At 40.1% G+C, this 25,731-nt stretch overlaps 1 protein-coding gene across 1 annotated transcript in view; it reads right to left on the reverse strand.

Moving 5' to 3' along the window:
• Nucleotides 1–84: 84 nt before the first annotated feature.
• The window catches only part of MTFMT (mitochondrial methionyl-tRNA formyltransferase), a 31,171-nt gene continuing 5,524 nt past the window's right edge, over nt 85–25,731 (reverse strand). The window contains exons 2-9 of the mRNA XM_032250971.1: nt 24,596–24,805; nt 20,080–20,202; nt 17,344–17,446; nt 15,928–16,003; nt 12,152–12,243; nt 3,031–3,109; nt 1,792–1,874; nt 85–510 (exon numbers count right to left, since the gene is read on the reverse strand). Of these exons, the coding sequence (XP_032106862.1) occupies nt 316–510; nt 1,792–1,874; nt 3,031–3,109; nt 12,152–12,243; nt 15,928–16,003; nt 17,344–17,446; nt 20,080–20,202; nt 24,596–24,805 (961 nt within the window). The 3' untranslated portion in view covers nt 85–315. The remainder of the gene's footprint in view (nt 511–1,791; nt 1,875–3,030; nt 3,110–12,151; nt 12,244–15,927; nt 16,004–17,343; nt 17,447–20,079; nt 20,203–24,595; nt 24,806–25,731) is intronic.

A 25,731-nucleotide genomic window follows, 5' to 3' on the forward strand; every position in this document is an offset into this window, starting at 1 on the left:
GGTCTCGATCTCTTGACCTCGTGATCCACCCGCCTCGGCCTCCCAAAGCGCTAGGATTACAGGCTTGAGCCACCGCACCCGGCCCATAAATTTAAGTTTTATTTAAACTTTTTTTTTTTTTTGCAATTCAAGTAGAAAAAGCTGTTTTTAACTACTGTTACACAAAAAGTGGAAAGTGACGCAAGCCATCTTTTCAACAGTAATCTTCTCTTCCTCTTAAGTGTCATCTTCTTTGAAAGTCCAGATAATTCCTTGTAAATAAGGTTTTTAATAAATTACAAATATGTAATAGGTTTTTATCCATCTTCTTCCTAACTAGTCAATGCACTGTTGCATAGCAACAATTTTTTTCTGCTTCTTCTTTGCTGGAAGTCTGAGAGTCTGAAATCTGCACTGGCTTGGTGGAGCCTGGGAATTTTTTTGGTACCACGGGTGCAAATATCCATTGTAGAAGTCAGTAGCTGTTAGTGTTTTCTTGAGCATCACTGATCGAACACCGATCCAACCATCCTAAAGGGCAAAATACAAATAGTGAATAGGCAGGGGTGGCAAAACTAAAAAACCAAGTAAATATTAGTTTCTAAAATTTTTATCATGGAAACAAACCAACAAACCTTTACTAAATGCCTAGCTGCAAATAGCACTATACTAAGTAACATGTATAATTCCTTGACTTTATTAGGTTGGTGTAAAAGTCATTGCAGTTTTTGCCATTGAAAGTAAAAGCGTATTACCAAGGAGTGATAACAAATGTACAGACCTATATAAACGTATTTAAACACAAAAGGAGCAGAATAAAAGGTATATAACATGAAATACATATATAGGCTGGGTGTGGTGGCTCATGCCTGTATTCCCAGCACTTTGGGAGGCCAAGGCGTGTAGATCACCTGAGGTTAGGAGTTTGACACCAGCCTGACCAACATGGCAAAACTCCATCTCTACTACAAATATGAAAATTACCCAGGCGTGGTGGCAGGTGCCTGTAATCTCAGCTACTTGGAAAACTAAGGCAGGAGAATCTCCTGAACCCAGGAGGAAAAGGTTGCAGTGAGCCGAGATTGTGCCACTGACTCTGGCCTGGGCAACTCCAACTCAAAAAAAAAAAAAAAGAAAAAAAAAAGAAAGAAATACATATATAGACCCAGACAAGGAAAGGAAGACATATGCACCCAACACTTCCAAAATAAGCTGGTGAGAGACAAAGGAAGGTTGATGGAGTTTTGTATTCACATTCTGTGTAGGTCAGATCAATCTATCACACATTTTAAACCTCTTCTTAAGCATAAAATATCTCACATGAATACCATATGATGCAAAATACCTAGGAAATGGAAGGAATGTGGAACACTTCTCAGTCTTATAAAACAATAATGATTCCAAAGTTATTTTACATAGTTCAGAAATCTCTCTAGTCCTGTTAAGCAGTACAAGCAAGTAGGATATGTGTCCTGCAGTAGTTCAGCCAGATATTTTGGTATGACTATCTTTTATGTTACCAAGCACAAGAGCTTGTTAGTTAAATTGGGCTGCTGAAAATACGCATGTTCTTTGAAGAAGGCACTCGAGCTACTGAATCTTCTTTGAGTAATAATAATGCCTTGGCAAAACTTCATCGCTTCCAAAAATATTATGCTAGAGACTCCAATATTTCTTAAGAAAATTAAATGGTCTCTTGACCCAGTCTGATGGACAGGCAGTTAAGTGAGGTTCCAACTAAAAATAATAAATGCTACAGACTATAAACACAGTAAAACAACTATGATAACTTGAAACTAATGGAAAACATACCTTGCAATAAACCAACAGTATCTGTGACTGTTTGTGGTATATTACTGATCCTGGAATAAGAGCCTGTGCCATCAATTCTGGATCTGAAGGATGGAAAAAAGAAAAGATATGCGAAAGAGAAAAGTAATTATGCAACTTCCCAGTTCTTAAAAAAAAAATCTTAGGAGGCAGTATTAATACCAGAGAGAAGACATTTGATGCTGACTTTGTAAACCAAAACTTACAAAGAAGGCACAGGGCTCTCTGTACATCAGAAACGCAAAGGAAAGCGTCGCATGCACATACAAAGCTATAATTCCTTTAGCCAGTCTCCCAGTGATCACCTAAAATGCTGAATCTACAAGTTTGTGTTAGCACTTTGGTGAAATAACCAGCCAACAGGGAGAAATACATGGAATGTTTAGGATTTAAGCTGGCCCTTTCATCCCTGCCCAAACAAGTCCTAATTCCTAGGTTCCTGGGGAACTCCAACTACTCTAAATTAAATAGCTTCCTCTGTGGCTCACATTCCTTCTGTCCACCATATTGGGAGGGCCCAACTGATGGGCCTCAGAATGGACCTATAGCATTAAGTATGAATGAATACACTCTGGCCTACATTTTCACTGAGTTGCCCAAATATTTTCATTATAATATTCACCAGGATGAAACTAATCATTTTGCATTCTCTGAAAACCTTAATGTAGGAAATTACAGAGCTTAAAAAGAGAAACACTGCTCTGCCTACTCCCAGGTTCTTATGATTTCTTTTTTTTTTTTTTTAATGGAGTTTCACTCTTGTTGCCCAGGCTGGAGTGGAATGGTGCAATCTCGGCTCACTGCAACCTCCGCCTCCTGGGTTCAAGTGATTCTCCTGCCTCAGCCACCCAAGTAGCTGGGATTACAGGCACGTGCCACCAAGCCCAGCTAATTTTTTGTATTTAGTAGAGACAGGGTTTCACCATGTTGGTCAGACTGGTCTTGAACTCCTGACTTCAGGTGATCCACCCGCCTCAGTCTCCCAAGGTGCTGGAATTATAGGCATGAGCCATCGCGCCCGGCCAGTTCTTGCAATGAGTAAATGACAGAAGAATGAGTGTTGCAAATAAGACAGTAAGTGAATGTAAAGTATTATCTTTACTGAACTGAAACAAACCAAAATAATCCTTTTTAGTAATTGTGATGTATGATAAAACAGATGTATTTCTAGACAGACTACAGTGAAAACAGCTTCCATGTTAGCTATTCAAAAGTTAGTACCAGCAAGGATTGAACTGTTAACTTCTACCAAATCCAGAAGTTTAATGGTATTCGCCATCCAGAGCGTCTGCAATGGAATCTGCAAGTAAAATTAAAGAAGGTATAAGGAATACACTCAACTCCCAACTACTTTTCAACTACTATTTTTTATTAATCTGGACTGTCCCTGAAATTAGAAGAACTGGGAACTCAGTCACTAAGTTTGATGGAACAGGCCATAAACACGACTCCACATCACTCTTTCCAGGATTTATAAGATCTAACATTATTTAAAATCAATGATTATATCTAATATATGAATATTCCCAATTAAAAATTTATGCTCCTTATAAAAAATATGAGCCTTACATCAATTATGTTAAAAACATTTTAGAAAGTAATAGCATTCTGTATTTATTTCCATCCCTAGAGGTAAATACTGTTAAGTTTCATGTGCATTTCCCTGTATTTTTTTCTACAATTATTATTATAAAAATCTAGCACACACTGATAGAGACAGGAGACAGCCAAATGTTGGCCAGGTCATCATGCACAGGGGGCTTGCCTAAACATGCCCATGGTGAAAAATTCTGTTCCTTAACACATGTGCAGTAAAGGAAATAAATCAATGTAGAGTGGCTCAGACTAAGGGCCCACATGCACACTGGAAGAATGGGGATGGAGCCACCAGGAATTTGTGCCTTATGCAAGGGAAGGAGCCTGGCCTCTTCAGATGCTGTGCAGTGTTCTGGTAGTCAGTCTGTGGGGTGGGAGCCTGCTGGCAGGATCCCTTTTGCTGATAGCTTTCTTTTAATAAATTCCACTCTTCTCATGTTTCAATGTGTCCATGTGCCTAATTTTTCCTGGTTGTGAGACAAGAACCCAGATTTCAGCTGAGCTAAGGAGCAAAAAGTCCTGCATCAATACTGTTTTACAAGGACTTTTGTTACTTGGCCATAAGCCATTGATGTTTCATCAGTACATACTTACCTATTTCACTCTATCTGCTGCACAGTAGCCCATTTTATGAATATATAATTTGTGTAACAAATCTCTTTATGATAGATATTTCAGTTATTTACAATTTCTTGGGATTTATAACATTATAAACTCGGGTAACAGGCTTGTAGATATATCTTTGAGTACTTCTACATTTCTGGATAATACTTTTGGGCTTTTCTGTTTTTAAAGTGGAATGCCTAGGTTAAACAGCATCAACATTTTATTGCTAAACTGCCTGGATAAGTGAGAAAAAAATATTATAATCTCTTGCTGTTTATTATTAGTGAAGCTGAGGAGCCATCCATGTATTTATGGGCACTTTTAATTTATGTCTCTGTAACCTGCCTATTTAAACCCTGTGTGTGTGTGTGTGTGTGTGTGTGTGGGTGTGTGTGCATACGTGTGTGTTTTGAGATGGAGTCTCGCACTGTTGCGAGACTGTAGTGCAGTGGCACGATCTCAGCTCACTGCAATCTCCGCCTCCTGGGTTCAAGCAATTCTCCTGCCTCAGCCTCTCAAGTAGCTGGGACTACAGGCATGCACTACCACACCCAGCTAACTTTTTTGTATTTTTAGTAGAGACGGGGTTTCACCATGTTGGTCAGGACGGTCTTGATCTCCTGACCTCGTGATCTACCCACCTCGGCCTCCCAAAGTGCTGGGATTACAGGCGTGAGCCACTGCGCCTGTTTTAAAAAACTGGGATGGCCAATCTCATTAATTTGCAAAAATATTTTATATATTTAGGAAATTAGCCTTTTAACTCTTATATGTGTTGTGAAGATTTTCCTCAGTTTATTGACTTTTAATCTTGGGGACAGCATAAATCTTTTATTTTTATAGTTATATTTGTCAGTCTTTCTCATGACTTCAGTGGTTCATATCATACTTAAAGAGGCCTACCCCACACTTTAAGATTAAATATTGTCAAATTGTTCAATTGTGCTATTTTCCAGTCCTTGTGATTTTATTTTTATATACTTTTTTTGAGACAGAGTCTTGCTCTGTTACTAGCCTGGAGTGCAGTGGCGCGATCTAGGCTCACTGCAACCTCTGCCTCCTGGGTACAAGCGATTCCCCTGCCTCAGCCTCCAGAGCAGCTGGGACTACAGGCGCATGCCACCACGCCCAGCTAATTTTTGTATTTTTAGTAGAGATAGGTTTTCACTATGCTGGCCAGGATGGCCTTCATCTCCTGACCTTGTGGTCTGCCAGCCTTGGCCTTCCAAAGTGCTGGGATTACAGGCGTGAGCCACAGTGCCCAGCCCTTTTTTTTTTTTTTTTTTAAACGGAGTCTCACTCTTTCGCCAGGGTGGAGTGCAGCGGTGCGATCTTGACTCACTGCAACCTCCGCCTCCCGTGTTCAAGCGATTCTCCTGCCTCAGTCTCCCAAGTAGCTGGGCTACAGGCATGCACCACCACGCATATTTTTAGTAAAGATGGGGTTTCGCCATGTTGGCCAGAATGATCTTGATCTCTTGACCTCGTGATCCACCTGCCTCAGCCTCCCAAAGTGCTGGGATTACAAGCGTGAGCCACTGTGCCCAGCCTGACTTTGTTATGGTAAAAAACACATAAGAAAAGTCTACTCTATTAACAAATTGTAAGTATACAGTCCAGTATTGTTAACTACATATGCATTGTTATAATATAGCAGTTTCTATGATTTTAAAAGATAAAATTTGAAGGCTTCCCCCTCCAATGGTTGGCCAGTTACCCCAATGCTATTTACTAGATGATAATCCATCTTACTCCTCCCTCCAGTGTGAAATATCACCTTTATCATGTAACACACTTCCAACATACCTGAGATCCTAGAGCCTAATTTAAATATGTTAATAAATTTTAAATATGTTAATAAAAATTAACACACACCAGGAAATAAGTTCTCTCAAATTTCTGAATTGAATGCATTTTCAGAGTGTAGTTCAATCCTCTATTTCATAGATGAAGAGATGTGAGACTCAGAGAAATGCAACCATTTCCCAAGGTTGGACCCAGCTAGTTAGTGGCAAAGCCAGTTCTGTTTGCTGAGTCTCAGCACAGCGCTCTTTTTATGACATCCCTTAAAGAGGATATTTAACTTTCAGAAGAGTTAGGTTGTTGTAATAATTTGAACATTAAATCAAAAAAGTAAATGAAGTTCACAACCGTTACCTCTGTTATATCCTCTTCTAAAACTTGCTGGCTCACTTTTATTTTTTTTTTTGCCTGCTTCAATAAAAGTTCTGAAACGATTTTCACGTGTGCAATTTTTTTCTTTTAAAGAACTCAAAATATTTCTGAAACATGCTTACTGACTAAAAAAGATTTTTGTTTACTGAGAGTAAAGCATGCTAGGTACATACTCAGAATATAACCTCGATCTTGAGGAGGTAAAGCTCACCTTATCATCAGAGCATTGTAGAAAGGAAAGGGATGGTAAGAACATAATCATTTTGGTGTCTGCCATCATTACTGCCAAAATCTTATGTTTGCATGGATTTACATTCACCTAGTTCATTTCCTTTGACCTTGACAGTTGTGTATGTGGTCATTAATCCCACTCTAGAGGTTTAAAAAAAGCAGAAGCTCAAAAATAAGGGCCTTCCTCTCGGGCAGTAAAGGGTAGTTCTAGGAACCAAATCCCACCTTCAGTCTTTTTATAGCACAAAGCTTTTCCCCATGGATAGAAAAGACAAACAGCAGAGGGTAAGAACCATCATGCAGTAAGTTATAGGTGCCAGCAGATTTCAAGCTGCTGGCCTAAACTGCATCTCAGGACGTTGTCTACTTGATATCTCCATATGAATGTCTTCTAATTTATGTCAAACTTAACACGGCGAAAACTATTGATTTTTCTTCCCAAATTTAATCCTCCCCAGACATCCTCATCTCAACTACATGGCTCCGCTATTCACCCAGTTTCTCAAGCCAAAAATCTACGAGTGACCCTAACTTATCTTTCCCTAATTTCCCAGATTCCATCGGCAAACCCCACTGACTCTCCCTCCAAGCACAGTCTGGATGTCCACCTCTTTCTACCCACCATTACCATTGCTTCAAACTGCCATTGTCTGCCATCTGGCTATCTGGCTACAGTTGCAGCTTGTTTTCCCTTTTTTGGACAGGGTCTTGCTCTGCCCCAATTCAGTTATTTATTGTTTTGCTGCAGAGTTGTTATAAGAGTTATTTACTCTGGATATTAAGCCCTTATCAGTTATATGATTTGCAACTATTTTCTCCCATTCTATAAGCTGTCTTTTTTTTTTTTTTTTTGAGACAGGGTCTCACTTTGTCACCCAGCTGAAGTGCGGTGGTGCAATCACGGCTCACTGCTGTCTCAACCTCTCTGGCTCAAGTGCATCTTTTTATTCCAGCTTCCCAAGTAGCTAGTACCACAGGTGTGCACCACGATGCCCAGCTATTTTTGTTTTGTTGTAGAGATGGGGACTCCCTACATTGCCCAGTCTGGTCTCAAACTCCTGGGCTCAAGCAATCCTCCTGTCTCAGCCTCCTGAAGTGCTGGGATTATAGGCATGAGCCACCATGTCTGGCCTACCTGTCTTTTTTCCTTTATTCGTGGTATCTTTTGAAGCACAACGCTTTTTAATTTTGAAGAAGTCCAATTTCTCCATTTTTAGTCTGACTGCTTATGCTTCATGGCATCATGTCTAAGAAAGTACTGCCTAACTCAATGTCATGAGTATTTATACCTATATTTTCTTGTAAGAGTTTTCTAGTTTTAGCTACTCTTCAGCTTCTTTAACTTTCACATATGATGTGGCATGAGGTCCAAATTCATTCTTTTGATTGTGGACAACCAGTTGTCCCAGTGCCATTTATTGAAAATACGATTCATTCTCCATTGGATCATCTTGGCACTCTTGTCAGAAGAAAAAAAAAAAAAAATCAATTGACCATAAATGTATGGGTTTATTTCTAGGCTTTTTTCTCTTTTTGTCTTTTTTTAAATTTTTTTCTCTTTTTTTCTGTCACTCTTAGGATATGCCTAAGTTACTATTTCTAGGCTTTTTTAAAAATCCGAGACAGAAGTCTCACTCTGTTACCCAGGCTAGAGTGCAGTAGTGTCATCTCAGCTCACTGCAACGTCCATCTCCCAAGTTCAAGTGATTCTCGTGCCTCAGTCTCCTGAGTAGCTGGGACTACAGGCATGCACCACATCTGGCTAATTTTTGTGAATATTTTTAGTAGAGATGAGGTTTCACCATGCTGGCCAGGCTGGTCTCAAACTCCTGACCTCGAGTGATCCACCTGCCTCAGCCTCCCAAAGTGCTAGGATTACAGACATGAGCCATCATGCCTGGCCTATTTCTAGACTCTTAATTCTACTCCATTAAGCTACAGCCGGTACCACACTATATTGGTTACTGTAGTTTCGTAGCAAGCTTTGAAACTGAGAATTATGAGTCCTCCAATTTTGTTAGTTTTGGCTATTCTGGGCTCCTTGCAATTCCATATGCACTTTAGGAGCAGCTTGTCAATTTGTACAAAAAGCCAACTGGGATTTTTTTTTAGGAATTGTATTGAATCTGTACATCAATTTGGGGAATAGAGGCACCTTAACAATACTAAGTTTATCCCATCAATGAATACAGAGGTCTTTCTATTAACTTGGGTCGTCTTTACAGTTTAGTAGCTCTAATAGTTTTTCTGGAAATTCTTCATGATTTTTTATATGCAAGATCATATCGTCTACAAACAGAGACAGTTTTACTTCTTCCTTTCTAACCTCTCATTTGGCTGCCTTTGTTTCTTTTTTCTTGTCTAATTGCCCCAACAGAACAGTTAAATAGAAGACATTTAACTTCGAGAAAGCAGACATCTTTATCTTCTTTGTGATTTTAGGGGAAAGGCTTTGTCTTCCGTTTTTTTTTTTTTTTTTTTTAGAGACAAAGTCTGGCAATTTTCTTTCTTTTTTCCTTTCTTTCCTTCCTTTTTTTTTAAGAGACAAAGTCTGGCTATATTGCCCAGGCTGGTCTCAAACTCCTGGCTTCAAGCGATCCTCCCATCTCAGCCTCCAAAATGTCTGGGACTACAGCATCCACCACTGCCCCTGGTTTCTTTCATTAAGTATGATGTTAGATGCAGGGTCTTCATAGATGTCCTTTAGCAAGTTGAGGAAATGCTCTTCTATTTTTAGTTTATTGAGGTTTTTAAAAAATGTGTTGGATTTTGTCAAATGTTTTTTCTCCATCTATTGATACAGTGATGTAGCTTCTGTCCTTTATTCTACTAATATGGTATGTTACATTGACTGATTTTCATGTTGAACCAACCTTGCATTCCTTGGATAAATCCCACTTGGGTGGGGCATGGTGGCTCACATTTGTAATCCCAGCACTTTGGGAGGCCGAAGTCGGTGGATCACTCGAGGTAAGGAGTTTGAGACTAGCTTGGCCAACATGGTGAAACCACATCTCTACTAAAAATACAAAAAAATTAGCTGAACATGGTGGCGCACGCCTGTAGTCCCAGCTACTTAGGAGGCTGAGGCAGGAGAACTACTTGAACCCAGAAGGCAGAGGTTGCAGTTAGCTGAAATTACTCCAGCCTAGGCGACAGAGTGAGACAATCCAAATTAGTCATGGTGTATAATCCTTTTTCATATGTTGCTGGATTTAGTTTGCTGATTCTGTTGAGCACCTGCACATCTATATTCAGGGATATCAATCTGTAGTTTTCTTTTCTTGTGATTCTTTAACTGGGTTATCCCACCTTGGGTTTTGTACTAGCTGTTCCTCTGCCTAGAATACTCTTCTCTGATCTAGGCATGGCTGGCTCCTTATTGTCTTTCAGATGTCAGCTTAAGTGTCAGCGTCAAACAGGGGCTTTTCCCATCACCAATCTAAAATAACCTCCAGTTATTCTATATGACCCTATTTTTATTTTCATCAAGGAATTCTTCACTTTTTTTTTGGAGACAGAGTCTTGCTTTGTTGCCCTCGCTAGAGTGCAGCAGTGTGATCTCGGCTCACTGCAACCTCTGCTTCCTGGATTCAAGTGATTCTCCTGCCTCAGCCTTCCTAGTAGCTGGGATTACAGGTGCATGCCACCATGCCCAGCTAATCTTTTCACTGTATTTTTAACAGACAGGGTTTCACCATGTTGGCCAGGCTGGTCTCAAACTCCTGACCTCAGGTAATACACCCATCTTGGACTCCCAAAGTGCTAGGATTACCGGTGTGAGCCAGCGTGCCTGGTCTGGTTTTTTTTTTTTTTTTTTTTTTGGTCTGTCCTCCCACACCACCTATATCTTATAGTACCTAGTACACTGCTTGACATATAATAGGGCTTCAATAAATATTTTGTTTAATGAATGAATGAATAATAGCGGCTATCATTTAATGAGTATCTATTCTGTGCCAGATACTGTACAAGATGCTGTAAATCCATTATTACCAGCCCTGATGTTCCAATGAACAAACTAAAGCTTGGAGGTTAAATAACTTTCCTGAGTCTACAAAGTTAGGAAGTAGCAGAGTCAAGATGGAACCCAGCTCTGTCTGGCTCTAAAGTCCTTATTTCCTGATGCCATTCTGTGGCAGTGGAAAATGATAGGATTTGAAGACAGATCTTGTTCAAAACCTGACTCTGACTTTCATTAACTAGCAACATGACATTGAGTAACGCTTAATAACAATTATCTACTTTAAGCCTCGATTTCTTCAACTTTAAAAAGGGATAATAATAAAGGTAACATGAGTCTGTGATCCTCCTTATTGAAGAATGCAGCATGCTATAGATAGCCAATGGCAGTTCCCCATTTAACCCAACATTAATAACAGAGATGGTCCATTAAAAGCCACACACTTGGCAGGGCGTGGTGGCTCATGCCTGTAATCCTAGCACTTTGGGAGCCCGAGGTGGGTGGATCACCTGAGGTCAGGAGTTCAAGACCAGCCTGGCCATCATGGTGAAACCCCATCTTATTTAAAAATAAAAAAAAAAAAAACCACACACTTGACCAGGCACAGTGGCTCATGCCTGTAATCCCAGCACTTTGGGAGGCTGAGGAGAGTGGATCACTTGAGGTCAGGAGTCTGAGACCAGCCTAGACAACATGGCAAAAACCTCGTCTCTACAAAAAAATACAAAAATTACCCAGGTGTGGTAGTGTGTGGATGTGGCTGCAGCTATTCAGGGGCTGTCACAGGAGGCTCATTTGAGCCTGGGAGGCAGAGTTCGAAGTGGGTCAAGATTGCCTGGGAGACAGAGCCAGATCCTGTCTCAAAAAGTAAAACAAAACACACAAACACACACATACGGTAAGCCCAGTGTTGAAATAACACACAAGTAGCTACTGAAATGAAAGAAAAACACCCCACAAATTTATCAATGAACTGGGAATTTCACTCAGACATTTTAAAAAACTGTTGTATTACTACACTTGATGTGCCATATGTAGAAATCAATGATTTAACAATTCAATTGTAAAAAAATGGCCAAAGGCAGAAAGACATACTGGAAAAAGCAGCGGATTAGGAGTTAGAAGATTTAAATTCATTTTTTAGTGACTGGACATCCTGTTAGTAATATCATTTTCTTTCTCCTCGCCTACGAAGTAGGATAGTAAAAGTTGGTTATGTGAAACTGCGACGTACATATATTTAAAAGTGCTTTGTGAATTCTAAGGTCTCTATAAACACTTTAAACAGTTTAAAGAATACTTTAAGAATAAATTTCGGGCCAGGCGCAGTGGCTCACGCCTGTAATCCCAGCACTTTGGGAGGCCGAGGCGGGTGGATCACGAGGTCAAGAGATCGAGACCATCCCGGTCAACATGGTGAAACCCCATCTCTACTAAAAACTACAAAAAATTGGCTGGGCATGGTGGCGTGTGCCTGTAATCCCAGCTACTCAGGAGGCTGAGGAAGGAGAATTGCCTGAACCCAGGAGGCGGAGGTTGCGGTGAGCCGAGATCGCGCCATTGCACTCCAGCCTGGGTAAAAAGAGCAAAACTCCGTCTCAAAAAAAAAAAAAAGAATAAATTTCAGGTTTCCTAGGTTTTGTTCATAAGATCAACCTTTTACTTGGGATCCTTTTATTTGGGATTATTCCTAAATAAAAATATTTAGAAAGCATATTACACACATAGAAAGCCAATTAGGTAGAACTGCAACCTGACTTCTCAACTTACGATATTTCCAATGGCACGGTAAAGTCTGAATATTTGTTCTGAAGTTTGTTCCTCCCATTTTATACAACTGGTACCAGCAGAAATCTTAGGGGCTACAAGATAAAGCCAAGAGCAAAAATGAGTATCAGGGTCAGTGTCCATGAATTGACAACTATTGATGCTGAATAAGAAATACCAGATAATTCATTCTCATCTCTCAACTTTTCTATATGTTCAAAAGTTTCCACATAGCAAGCAAAAATAACAAATAATCATATAAATACTAAAAGAAAACATGAGTGAACTTGTTTATATCCTGGGAATAGAAAATGTCCTTCTAACTATGAAATGGGACTACATAAAAATAACTTTTTTTTTTTAGGCAGGGTCTTGCTCCATTGCCCAAGCTGCAGTGGCACAATCTCAGCTCACTGCAACCTCCACCTCCCAGGCTCAAGAGATGCTTGTGCCTCAGCCTCCCAAGTAGCTGGGACTACAGGCGTGCACTACCACGCCTGGATGATTTTTTTGTATTTTTACTAAAGACAGTGTTTCGCCATGTTTGCCAGGCTGGTCTCAAACGCCTAACCTTAAGTGATCCACCTGCCTCATCCTCCTAAAGTGCTAGGATTAGATGTGTGAGCTACCATGCCCAGTCAAAAATAAGCTTTTTTTAAAATAAGAGAAAAAGAAATGCCAAAAGTTAAATCAAAAAACAAATGACAAACTGAATTTGCAAATTATCTCAGAGAGGACTAATTTCTCATTACAAAATACAAGTATTCAAAAAGCTGAGAAGAAAAGGACAAAGATGTTGATAGAAAAAAGGGCAAACGATACAACACTACCCAGAAAAAAAGAAATGCAAATAGTTCTTAAATATATGAAAAGATCCTCAACGTTACTGACAGGAATAATGTGCATTAAAACTACTCCAAGTAGTTATACCATACTGTTACAAATAACTATGCCCATGTTATCTTCCTAATCTTAATAGTAGTAGTATTTGAAATAGCAAAAGATTGGAAACAACCCAAATGCCCATCAATAAGACATCTGTTGGGTAAATCATGATATATTCACACAGCTGAGGACTATGTCATCATCAAAAACAAAGGAAGCCAGGCATGGTGGCTCATGCCTGTAATCTCAGTCCTTTGGGAGGCCGAGGCAGGAAGATGGGCTGAGTCTAGGAGTTCAAGACCCACCTGAGCAACATAGTTAGAACTTGCCTCTACAAAAAATTAAAAAAGTAGCCAGGCATGGTGGAGCGCACCTGTAGTCCCAGCTACTTGGGAGGCTGAGGTGGGAGGATTGCTTGAGCCTGGGAGGTAGAGGCTGCAGTGAACCAGGATCACACTATTGCACTCCAGCCTGGGCAAGAGACCCTACCTTAAAAAAAAAAAAAAGAAAAAAAAATCTTTTCTTACTAATAGGAAGTAGTCTCCAAGATACACTATTAAGTGAAAAATCAAAGGCATAGAAGAATATGTATTTTATGCCAACTTTTGTGAAGAAAAATGAAAAATAACACTATGTATATGTTTGCTTATTTTGGCAAAAGGAAACACTAGAAGGCTAAATCAGAAACTAATAAAAATAGTTACCTATAGAGGGAGGGATGCAGGTTAGATGAGACAGACATGGAAGGAGGACTTCCATGAGCATACCTTTTTCAGTTGTTTTAACTTTTGTAAATATTTTACGTACTCAAAAAATAAAATTTAACCATAAAGGAAAATAAAGCAACCCCTAAAATAAAAAAATTTAAAAAAACTAAGACTTAACTATGTATGAAGCTAGGTAACAAAACCACATGGAAAAAATAATCATTACTAGGAAGTTTTGAAGACAGTAATCTGACTGTATACCCTTAGAATATATTCTAAGGACCAAAAAGAAAAACTGTAAAGAAATCTTAAATATTACTTAGTATTTTTACTGTTAGTAGTAATACTGGTATTGTAATACTGAAACAATGTTATGCATAGCAAATAAATACGTTAATTTTTTTTTTAAAGTCAGTGTGACAAAATATAAGGAAAACCCTAATGATAAATTTGAATCATAAACAACATGAGCTTGAATACTTTTTAAAAATATAACTTCTAGTTTCATCAACTGATACCTTATCTTATAATAAATTGTTATACCAGAGGGTCTTTAACTAACAACCCCACTAAAACGAACAAGGGCTCCCTGGAGAACTGGCTGATTTCAATGTGGGCCAGAGAATACATAAGGGGAGCCTGGGACATATTGTGGTGGAAGCAAGGAAGGACTCCAAACTAGAGCAAAGTGAAGAGTGTTAACAGAATGTAGGGGCCAAATTTATGGGGCTACCACTGGCCAAATATGGGAAATTTGAGCAACACAAAGAATTATGACTGTAAAACACATCAATTAAAGTCCACATGTCAGATGATACTAAAAAGAATGCACCTGACACCAGAATTGAAGGCAATTAATGGCACCAACCTCTTACTATAATTAAAGAGAAAGAATTAAGCCCCGGCCCCATTTTAAGATTAACTAAAATTTATCTCCAATTAATGTGGAAAAACTCTTCTTTCCATAACAATACCAGCTATTAAATAAATGTAAAAGGAATTAGAAAACTGCCATTTTGTAATCCATAGTGAAATAATTCATTTCGGCAAGAAATATCAATCTGTACTAAAACTATTATGTGAAAGACTGTTGGGAAGTAGGATATTTGCACAGTGCCAGAGTATTACCCCACAGAGTACCTGCTAATTGCAAAAGGGAAAACACACCTTAACAATGGAAAGATCTGGTGGTCACCATCTCAACCAAGTGACCACACTTAGCTTCACTTGCTTTGGTACAACCTGATATCTTGGCTTACTCAAGTGGTACCTGAAGACTGCAGAGGACAAAAGTGAGACTGCTCTAGGTATATCAACTTTTGAACCAGCTATATGTTTTACATATTCAAAAAACAAAATTTAATCATAAAGGAAAATAAAAAGCAATCCCTAAAATTAAAAATAAACTGAAACAAATGTTTGTACTCCTAACTCTACTAAAAAAAAAAAGAAAAAAAACAAATGTCACTGAAACATACTCTTTCCAAAAACTTTAAGCCTGAGTCCAGTCAAACCTTTAGAACTAATTATAGGAAATATAAGAGCTAGGGAACAAGTAAAACAACCCTGGAAGAAAACAAACAAATAACTGGCCTGGGCTCTTCAAAAAGTCAATGACAGAGCGAGGAAAAAGAGGAATTTTTTAAAGACTAAAGAGACATAACAACTAATTACAACTACATCCTAGTTGGAAAAATAAAACTATAAATTTGTAGACAATTAGGAACACTTAAATATGGACTGAACACGGGATGCTATTAGGAAATTCTTCATTTTTCTTAGGAAAGGCACACTAAACTGCCTAGAGATGAAAGATCATGATTCCAAGTGAGTAAGCAAAATTTTAAATACATATAAGTAAATACATACAAAGAAAGAAAATATGGAAAACATTAATAATTGTTGACTCGGGGCTAAACTGGTATTTATTATACCAATCTTTCTATTTATTTCTATTTAATATTTTCAAACTAAAAAAACTGGAAAAAAATGCTCAATCCTTCATAAGGCTATATGCTAAGAGGGAGACAGAATGCTTTCCACCATTCTTCGGAAAAGCACACAGAAGTGGGCACTCAAACTTTACTCAAAATTATGGGAAAAGCACAGCTAAGAAGAATGTTCAGATGCTATAGTGACAAGCAGAACCTTTAGAAAGATGTGGGAGTCTCTGTAGTCTTCACTTACCATAAGTTGCCCCCTCTGTTGGCTGCTGTCTTCCAGCATTCAGACTTTCAGGCAAATTTTTCAAAACTGAAATGAGCTACAAAAAAAAAGAACGTGATACATTAAAAATGAACAGAAGAACAAAAGCAGAAACACATTAAAATTCAGTACTATGAAATAACCTGTAACTTTCTTATCTTTTTCTCAAATTAAAAAAAAAATTTCTTTACTATTGGCTCATCAAGGCTGAACCTATAACTTTAAAAGAACTACATGGCAGGGTAAGGTATTACACTGGCTTAAGTTGTGAGGACAGGTGTCTACTTAGGGAAACCTCAGTAGAGATTCTGCTCTCTGCAGCGTACAGGTCATTGAATCACTTCTGGCATCAGGATAGTGTGTGGCTATACAAACTCTCACCCCATGGGTGAGAAGGCAGTGAAACCTCACAGGAGAATGTACTATGGAGTTACGCAGCTCTGGGTTCAAATCCTAATTCCACCACCTACCAGCTGTCTCACTGTGGAAAAGTTATTTACCTTGTCTCTGGACTTCAACGTCATCATCTCTGAAACAATCAACAACTATCTCAAAGTTGGGAGGATAAAAAAAAAAAAAAGTCCATAGCTGGGCATGGTGGCTCACGCCTGTAATCCCAGCACTTTGGGAGGCCGAGGCGGGTGGATCACCTGAGGTCAGGAGTTCAAGACCAGCCTGGCCATCAGGGTGAAACCCCATCTTTAAAAAAAGAAAAAAAAAAAAAGTCCGTAGAGTATCCAGAACAGTCTTTACAAGCCAATGCTGAATAAACAGCAGCCACTATTGTAAGATCACTTGTTAGCCAAGTGCCTAGAATAGGAAATATCATCTATACAGGTGGGAAAAAAATCTTCTTCCATATAAAATTAACTCGTTCATATGGAAAATATAAATTTAATCATTAAACATTTACCCAGACTCTACACATGCAGTTTCAATGAGCTATATATACAAATACAGAGAGAGAGGAAAGATCATCTACAGGTGGAATGGTCAGCAGAATTCCAATACAAATGACTGGAAGCCAGGCACAGAAATGGAAGGAAAGCTAAGAGCCACTTAGAAAGTTGCTGTTAGTTGATTCTGATGGGAATGCAAGGTATACATATGAAAGTGAGGAGAGTGAAATTGGGAAGAATAGTCTAAGGCCTCACTATGACATGTGGTAGGCAATATAAGATCACCTGTTTCATTTGAAAGCCTTTATTCAGTACCTACTCTTTGTAAATTCTCAAAGATGTATATCAAATCACAAATGCCAGGCTAATTTTTAGGAAGCCAAAGATAGAAACTACTCTTTTTTGTTTTTAAGAAAATTAGAAGTCACAAAATTGTTCTTCTCATAACCACTTAGGAAACCCACTAAATAAGTAAAAGCAGTAGGATATTGGAGAATACCATGTTGGCACCCAGTCTTGACAACACTGCTTCCAATTCCTTTGCAGTGCTCTTGGGTGGCACAGGAACAGTTTCTTGTTTGAGAATTGGGCCTACATCGAACCTAGCAAAAAATCAAAAGCAAATAATAACAATGATTACTATCTCCTGAATCACTGTCCACACACAGAAAGATACAAGCCAGGTACAGGGTCTGCATGCCTGCAGTCCCAGTTACTCAGGAGGCTGAGGCAGCAGGATCGCTTGATCCCTGAGTTTGAGACCGGCCTGGCCAATACAGCCAGCCCCTATCTCTTAAAAAATAAAAAAAATAAAGATAATTTATCACTGGCTATTAATTTGGCTGTCAGCCACTAGCAAGGGAGACAATGTCAGTTTGAAAGATGGGAGAGGCCGGGCGCGGTGGCTCAAGCCTGTAATCCCAGCACTTTGGGAGGCTGAGGCGGGTGGATCACGAGGTCAAGAGATCGAGACCATCCTGGTCAACACGGTGAAACCCCACCTCTACTAAAAACTACAAAAAATTAGCTGGACATGGTGGCGCGTGCCTGTAATCCCAGCTACTCAGGAGGCTGAGGCAGGAGAATTGCCTGAACCCAGGAGGCGGAGGTTGCGGTGAGCCGAGATCATGCCATTGCACTCCAGCCTGGGTAACAAGAGTGAAACTCCGTCTCAAAAAAAAAAAAAAAAAAAAAGAAAGATGGGAGAACAAAATATGGCCTGTATTTAGATTCTAAGTTTGTTTTTCCTGAAGGGAAAAAAGAATACAGTTGCATATCAGGAATTTAATTACAATTACTGAAAAATTATACCATTAGTAACAACATTAAAAATTTCTATTTGTGTATGAAAAGCATAAGGCAAATAATTTATTTTCCATGGAAGTACAGTTAGGAAATTCATAATTATTTCTTTCCATAGTCCCTTCCTCAAAGGATAAGAGTTTTGCCTAGATTATCACCATGGTAGGTGGTAGGGCCAGAAGCGGTGGCTCACACCTGTAATCATAGCACTTTGGGAGGCCGAGACGGGCGGATCACTTGAGGTCAGGAGTTTGAGACCAGCCTGGCCAACAGGATGAAACCCCATCGTTATCAAAAATACGAAAAATTAGCTGGGCATGGTAGTACGTGCCTGTAGTCCCAGCTACTCAGGAGGCTGAGGCAGGAGAATCACTTGAACCAGGAAGCAGAGGTTGTAGTGAGCCAAGATCATTTCACTGCATTCCAGCCTGAGCCACAGATTGAGACTCCATCTTAAAAAAAAAAAAAAAAAAAAAAACGAAATGCAAGTATATTTGTATTCCCACAAGTCTGATATTTTACATCAAGCTCTGTAAACACTGGCCATAGGTTTTCATGAGAAATATGCTTTATCTAAAATTTTGTTTTTTTGAGACGGAGTCTCGCTCTGTTGCCCAGGCTGGAGCACAGTGGTGCGATCTTGGCTCACTGCAACCTCCGCCTCCTGGGTTCAAGTGACTCTCCTGCCTCAGCCTCTCAAGTAGCTGGGACTACAGGCACGTGCCACCATGCCTGGCTAATTTTTTGTATTTTTAGTAGAGACAGGGTTTCACCATGTTAACCAGGATGGTCGCGATCTTCTGACCTCGTGATCCGCCTTCCTTGGCCTCCCAAAGTGCTGGGATTACAGGCGTGAGCCACAGCACCCAGCCTATTTAAATTTTTTAACTGTGTTTTTGTTAATTCTATTTCTAATCCAGAAGCTTTAATAAAATGTTTATTGTGAAAAATTGCAAACACCCGCCAAAAGAGTGAACAATCTAATGAATCAACATATATACATCAGACTTTTTTTTGAGACAGGTTCTTGCTCTGTTGCCCAGGCTGGAATGCGGTGGTGCAATCTTACCTCACTGCAGCCTAGCCTCCTAGGCTGAAGAGATTCTCTCACCTCAGCCTCTTGAGTAGCTCTGACTAGCTGGGACTATAGGTGCATACCAACACACCTGGCTAATTTTTTTTTATTTTTTTGTATGCTGCCCAGGCTGGTCTTGAACTCCTGGACTCAAGTGATACTCCCACCTCGGCCTCCCAAAGTGTCAGGATTACTGGTGTGAGCTACAATGCCTGGCTCAAATTTTAGAATTACCAAGGTTTCGCCGCTCTTGTCTCATCTACTCCCTCTCTTGTTTTCTGAAGTCAGTTAAAGCAAAGCCCAGACACCATGTTGTTCCTGTGAACTTGTGAATTATTCTTTTTTGAGGGGGCAATTAGGTGGTAACAGGCAAGGGACTGAAGAAACTCAAGTTTAAATAATTGTTTCTAGACTGCAGGTATGATAGGAAAAAAACGAATGTTTTAGGACAATTATATTGCATATTGATATACAATATATTCTTATTTTAGGTTCCAAAAAACTTTTGGCCATAGTTTAGAAACCATGGCCAGCAAAACCAAGATTCAAAACAATTAACATACAAAAATCCCATTTCTCATTTATACAGTGTCTTTTATAAAAAGTATTAATAATATAACTTATTTCAGTTGACAAATTACAATTTTCATATGGACTTTAAACAGATCCTGCACAAATACCAAAAGACATACGGTTTATGTTAAAAACCAGGAAAAAACAGAAAGGCTATAAAAGCAAAAGCAGCACTCCGGAGTCACAGAAATTAGGGAGTGCCACTCATTCATCCATTGCCCCCCAAACAGGCTGACATCAACATTTAAAATCACAAAAATCTCAAGAAAGGGAAATATGTTCTACCTTTTAGGTCTAATTTGCATAATTGTGACTCCAGCAACTGGGTCTCCATGAAGCACTGTATGGATTATAGGGGCTGGGCCACGCCATCTCGGTAGGCAACTGGGATGGACATTCAGTATGCCACTGAGTTAGAAAATGCAGAAAGTAGTAGTCAGTGGGCGTTACCACTTCATTACCACTACCTAAGCTATTACACTACTTTTCATTATGAAACTTTCCCAGAAATTCTGAAAACCTGACAGTTAAATCTAAGTCACACGTTGTATCACCTGAAAGGAAAAAGGTTAAAGGTAAATTCATTCTCTTGCCATAAGAAACCAATGAAATTTAATTAAAAACAGAGCCAGAACAACTATTTACTGTTCTAAAGATGTCCTACAATAGCCCAGATGTCTGGGAGTTTTTAAATAAAATTTTAAAATGCACTTATGACTATAAGAGAACCACTCAAACCCTATTATGCATCTCATGAACAATTCTAATTTTATAGTTTAGTAATATAACTACCCTCACTTCACTTGGTTTACAGATAGACTGCCCAAAATAAGCTTTTTCTTTACTAAGACCAGGTCGGCCACAGAAACCCCCACCCAGGCAGCACTGGAGGCATTAAGCAGCAGGCACCCAGCCAGGTACAGTGGCTCATGCCTGTAATCACAGCACTTTGGGGTGCTGAGGCAGGTGGATCAAGAGGTCAGGAGTTCGAGACCAGCCTGGCCAAGACGGTGAAATCCATCACTACTAAGAATAAAAAAAAAATTAGGAGGGCGCAGTGGCGGGCACCTGTAATCGCAGCTACTGGGGAGTCTGAGGCAGGAGAATCGCTTGAACCCAGGAGAAGGAGGTTGCAGTGAGCTGAGATCATACCACTGCACTCTAGCCTGCGCAACAAAGCAAGACTTCATCTCAAAAAAAAAAAAAAAAAAAAAAAAGAAGCAGACACCCAGATAGAACAGCAAAGTGGGACTATCCAGGGGCCAAAGTTTTCAGAGCTGAGAGCTTTCAGAGTTTTCAGGGGCCTGACAGCATTCTGGGCTGAGGGCCTTGAACAGACTCTGACCCATGTAGTTATTCTCTCTGAACAGGTGATTATTGTTAACAAGCAGGTGTTCTGTGTTTTCTCACAGAGACAAGATAAACTAGGTAGGCAGCTGATACCTGCTTACCACTGATCACGGACAAACTAGAAAGTATTCTCCACCAGGAAGCCATGGGGGCAGGGTCACATATCCTGTACTTAAAGAATTGTTTTAGGCCGGGCGCGGTGGCTCAAGCCTGTAATCCCAGCACTTTGGGAGGCCGAGGCGGGTGGATCACGAGGTCAAGAGATCGAGACCATCCTGGTCAACATGGTGAAACCCCGTCTCTACCAAAAATACAAAAAATTAGCTGGGCATGGTGGCGCGTGCCTGTAATCCCAGCTACTCAGGAGGCTGAGGCAGGAGAATTGCCTGAACCCAGGAGACGGAGGTTGCGGTGAGCCGAGATCGCGCCATTGCACTCCAGCCTGGGTAACAAGAGCGAAACTCCGTCTCAAAAAAAAAAAAAAAAAGAATTGTTTTAACAGGTGTATGATATACATATACTGTTTTGCTACTTTAGAACGCCCCAAGCAGTTTTCCACTTGCTGGGGGGTGGTGGCCAGGTTTTCCTTGCCATCGTTCTCAACAAACAATATAATTTATCATACACCCAGCATTTCTCAGCAACCACACACTCAGCATTTATTCTTTCTTTCTTGCATTTCTCAGCAATCATACACTCAGCATTTCTCTCTCTCTCTCTCTTCTTTTCTTTCTTCTTTTGAGACAGGCCCTCACTCTGTTGCCCAGGCTGCTGGTTCACTGCCGCCTCACCCTCCCAGGCCATGAGATCCTCCCACCTCAGCCTTCTAGGTTGCTGAGACTACAGGTACATCCACCACCAGATTTTTTTTTTTAATTTTTTGTAGAGATAGGGTCTTACCATGTTGCCCAGGCTGATCTCCAACTCCTGGCTTCAAGTGACCATACTCCGCCTCCCAAAGTGCTAGGATCACAGACATGAGCCACCACGCCCAGCCTAAAATAATCCCCACCAAATGATCCATTCACCTTTGCTGTTTATCCCAATATACCTATCATCCACTGATGTGCAATTTAAATACTTTACTAATCTGTCATTAGTTTAATGATGTCTCCATCAGCATGGCTGTGCCTTTGGGAGCATGTATATATGAGAATGTCTTATATTCTCACTGTTCAGCCCAATCTAACAAACATTCACTGAATACACTTCATGTGAGGGCACTGTTCTAAGTGTTAGGCATACAAGCAGCAGTGAATCAGACAGAAAAATAAAAATCTTGCCTTCAGAGAGTTTATGTACAAAGAATGGGAGATACGCAAGAAAAAATAAAATATGTAAAAGGTTTGCCAGACGATGCTGAGAGCTGCGGAGAGGAATATGAGGGGGACAGATTGTAATTGTGATAGTGGTCAGAGAAAGCATTACCATTAAGAAAACACTTGAACAAGAACAGGAAGGAGGTAAGGAAATAACAACGAATATATATGGGAGAAAAGCGTTCCAGGCAGAGGCAACATTAAGTACAAAGATCTCGAGGGAGGTAAATGCTCGGTAAGTTCAAGGCACAGCTGGGAGACCAATTAGGCCTGGCCTAACTTTTATTCTGAGTAAGACAGAAAACTACCAGAGGATTTCGAGCAGAGTGACATGATCTGACTTATATTTTAAGAGGATCACTTTGAGGCAGGGTACAGTGGCTCATGCCTGTAATCCCAAAGCTTTGGGAGGCCAAGGCAGGAAGACTACATGCATCCAGGAGTTTGACACCAGCCTCAGCCACACAGCAAGACCCCTGTCTCTCAAAAAAAAAAAAAAAAAAAAAAAAAAAAAACAAGGTTAGCTGGGTGTGGTGGCACATGACTACAGTCCCAGCTACTCAGGAGTCTGAGGCTGCAGTGGGCTATGATAGCAACACTGTACTCCAGCCTGGGTGACAGCAAGACCGTCTCTAAAAACAATAAAATAGAAACAAATAAATAAAGGATCATTTTGGCAGCTGGGTTGGTAGAAGACTAAGAGGGCCACGGATAGAAGTAGAGACCAGTTAGGAAGCTTCTGTGGTAATGCAGGAAAGAGTGGCAGCAGTGGAAGTGCTGACACACAAGTTTTTTTGTTTGTTTTTTAGACAGAGTCTTGCTGTGTTGCCAGACTGGACGCAGTGGTGTGATCTTGGCTAACAGCAACCTCTGCCTCCCAGGTTCAAGCAATACAGACAGAATTTACATAGATTTTGAAGGCAGAGCCAATAGGATTTCCTGATGGATTGGATATGGGGTATAAGAAATCAAGCATGACTCCAGGATTTTGGTGCAAGCAGCTAGAAGGATGGAGTAGCCATTTATTGAGATAAGGATTTTAGGAGATGCTTTGGGTATCTCAAATGTAAAGTAGCTATCAGACATCCAAGCAGAGCTGTGGAGGCAGTAGGTATTGGGGGCCTAGAGTTTGGGGACAGAGCTGAGCTGGAGGGACCAATTTGGGTGTTGTCAGCATATATATGAAATGTAAATGAAGGCAGATAAAAGCTCATAGAGGGTGATAAGGAGTTAAATACATTTTGATAACTCATGCCACAAATAAAATGTTCCTTAGTACTTTAAAAGAAAATGTCAGCCAAATATGGCTGTACCCAGGCGAGTTGAGCGAAGGCTGCAGTGAGTCCCTGGGGAGGCGCCCACCAGCTGCTGGGAGGACAGCACCAGGCTCAAGACGGAAATCGTCAATCCGATACTACCAAGGAAAACCTAACAATTTTTGATATCATAACCAGAAAACTTAACCAGCTTCCACAAGCAGAAAGGAATCTACCTGAACAGGGATCAGCATATGTTGGATTGAATGCTGCTCTCTGTGGCCTCATAGCAAATAATCTTTTTTAATGTGTCCTGAACGTGACACAGACTCTTATAGCTGCCGGTTTACTAATGGCAGTGATCCCTTTTCTTAGGACAAACAGCTTACAAAAATTTTGTAAATTTTCCTTCGAATACAGGTGATTTGAATTGTGAACCCTACACCACAACACAGAGTGGACTGGTTGGTCTTGCTTTCGGTGGTCTATAGCCTGTTTTCTTGGCTATATCTGTGACTGGAAGCCTAGTAGCCAGGTATAAATCGACTCTGTTACCAGAGAAAGGGAACATCTTAAGTTACTGGATTGGAATTTCTAAGCCTGTCTTTAGAAAGATGTTATTTCCTATCTTGTTCAGACTGTGTTTTCAGCATACCTTGGATTTAAACAATATAAACTACTTATAAAGGCCCTTCAGTTACCTGAACCTGGCAGAGAAATTCACTGATTTTAAACAAACATGTACACAAAAATAAAATGGTAAAAATTAAAAAAAATCACTGAAAGCAGAGAGTTCAAATGACCACATTTTAGATACAAGGCCCATTTATAAAGACCAAGGTTGCTATACCACATTTCCTTACAAATAAAACTTACTAGGGAAACTTAAGAATAAGAGCCTCACTCAAAAGTTGGCCAAACGAAGCCACTACTCCAACATCATATTCTCCAGATCCAACGTCCGGCCACTCGTACACTGGAAGCTGAGACTGCACAGCATACTGCTTCACTGGCAGGCCTTTTCGTGATGGGGAAGGCATTGTGACCACCTCCAGTCTGTCGATTAATGCTTCCTCTTTGTTTTCCCTAAGTGAGAGTGGAAGAAAAATGTGACAGTGTTAAGGCAATGACTCAAAGCTAACCTACTTCACATATCACTAAGAATTTTTATGATTAAACTCATGAAGCATTTAGGGCTAAATGATTAAAACTATTGTGAGAGACTAAGTTTTCATTTTTCTTTTTTGAGATGGGAGTCTCACTCTGTCGCCCAGGCTGGAGTGAAGTGGAGCCATCTCAGCTCACTGCAACCTCTGCACACCCCGCCACCGGGGTTCAAGTGATTCTCCTGCCTCAGTCTCCTGAGTAGCTGGGATTACAGGTGAGCGCCACCACATCTGGCTAATTTTTTGCGTTTTTCAGTAGAGACAGGATTTCATCATGTTGGCCAGGCTGGTCTTGAACTCCTGACGTTAAGTGATCCACCCGCCAGGGACTCCCAAGGTGCTGGGATTACAGTCATGAACCGCCGTGCCTGGCCTGGGTTTTCTTTTATTTCCTTAATTATTTTAAATGTAAAGAGCGGTATGTGGCTAGTGGCTACTATTTGGACAGTATCATTCTAGGTATTTCCTGTGCATATAGAAACATTTACAGTATGGATACTTTGTGCTTGGGTTATTACATACTGCTTTGAGGTTTTTTTTCCTCTTAACAATGCTATATATACTACTATGTGAATCTTTTTGAAAAATGGGTTAAATATACATAAGCTTGTATTGCACTGAACATTTCTAGAAGAAACTGAAAACAGTGGCTGTCTCTGGATAAAGGAACTAGGAACTGCTAAACAGAGGTGGAAGGAAGCAACTTTTCACTGTACGTCCTTTGACTCCATGGAATTTTTTTACCATAACCATGAAGCCATTCAAACACCTTTTTTTTTTTTTGAGATGGAGGTCTGTCACCCAGGCTGGAGTGCAGTGGCGGGACCTCGGCTCACTGCAACCTCT

This window comes from Sapajus apella, unplaced genomic scaffold, assembly GCF_009761245.1.
Source record: "Sapajus apella isolate SASKATOON/1434 unplaced genomic scaffold, GSC_monkey_1.0 scaffold74, whole genome shotgun sequence".
NCBI lineage: Eukaryota > Metazoa > Chordata > Mammalia > Primates > Cebidae > Sapajus > Sapajus apella.